Source organism: Centruroides sculpturatus, unplaced genomic scaffold (genome assembly GCF_000671375.1).
Source record: "Centruroides sculpturatus isolate CEXI.00-Female unplaced genomic scaffold, Cexi_2.0 scaffold1186, whole genome shotgun sequence".
NCBI lineage: Eukaryota > Metazoa > Arthropoda > Arachnida > Scorpiones > Buthidae > Centruroides > Centruroides sculpturatus.
The window spans coordinates 17,366-18,388 of record NW_019385378.1 but is presented as its reverse complement, the minus strand read 5'-3'; the positions used below and the strand labels follow the sequence as shown (position 1 = coordinate 18,388).

The window sequence follows — 1,023 nt, the reverse complement described above, 5'->3', positions numbered from 1 at the left end:
TATTAAATTAGTGAAGAAAATTACGACTTTATATTATAAAAATTTAATAACTTCCACGTTTTAAGACCGTTCTGATTCGCATTTAAGTACACAAGTAGAGTTAATACAGATAATAATAATAATAATAATCTCTGAAAGATGTTTGAATTCAAATGGCTTAAAAGGCTTCTCCTAAATTACGTGTCAGTGTTAAATATATATTTTTAAAAAATGTTTAAAAATGCACCTACATCATGTTCATCAACTGTCATATCACCTCTGCCATCTCCACTGCCAGATAGCTATAAAATATAAAAATGTCCATTTATTTTTCTAATTACAATTTATTTTTTAAATAAAAATTAAACGATTAGATATAACGATTATGTACTTTAAAACTGTGTAAAAAATTACTTTTTACGAATCTTACAAGTAAAAATGGATCTTTTTAAAAATGTTTATAGTCATTTTCTATAATAAAGCTCTGTTCCTATTGATAATTGAATCAGTTTTAATCTATAACAGTCATCACTATCATTAGAATTATCGCTAATTTTATTTCTTTAAATAATAATAATAATAATAATAAACACAATTTTTATCTTAATTTTTAATATAAAATTGTTTCAATTAATTAAGCAAGTTTAAAAATTTCGTATAAATAAAGTCTATGAATTATCTTAATAGTGACTAAGTGATAAGAATTTTACGACTAAACGAATCGAATCTGATTTACAAATTATTATATATGACTTTTAGGGACTTAATTACAATCCTTTAATTTTATCTTTGTTATAACTATTAATTTTCATATCATAAGCGATGCTTTACATATACAAATACTGTTAATACAGAGGGATGCAAAAGTAAATATACAGTTGTTATTATGAAAATACATGAAGAAAAATATTTATTTTTATGCATAAATTAAATCACAAATAAGGAATAAGATTATAATAATAATGAACACCAAACATCTGTATTTCTTATATTCAAAACTGTATATTTGCATCCTTGTGTATCATCGTTTTATTTACAAATATT

The 1,023-nt window shown here is 22.1% G+C and overlaps 1 protein-coding gene across 1 annotated transcript in view; it reads right to left on the bottom strand.

Annotated features, from left to right (window-relative positions):
• The window catches only part of LOC111638325 (collagen alpha-1(X) chain-like), a 16,943-nt gene extending 16,651 nt beyond the window's left edge, over positions 1-292 (bottom strand). Inside the window, exon 1 of the mRNA XM_023384018.1 lies at positions 231-292. Coding sequence (XP_023239786.1) covers positions 231-251 — 21 coding nt within the window. The 5' untranslated portion in view covers positions 252-292. The remainder of the gene's footprint in view (positions 1-230) is intronic.
• Between the last annotated feature and the right edge of the window lie 731 nt (positions 293-1,023).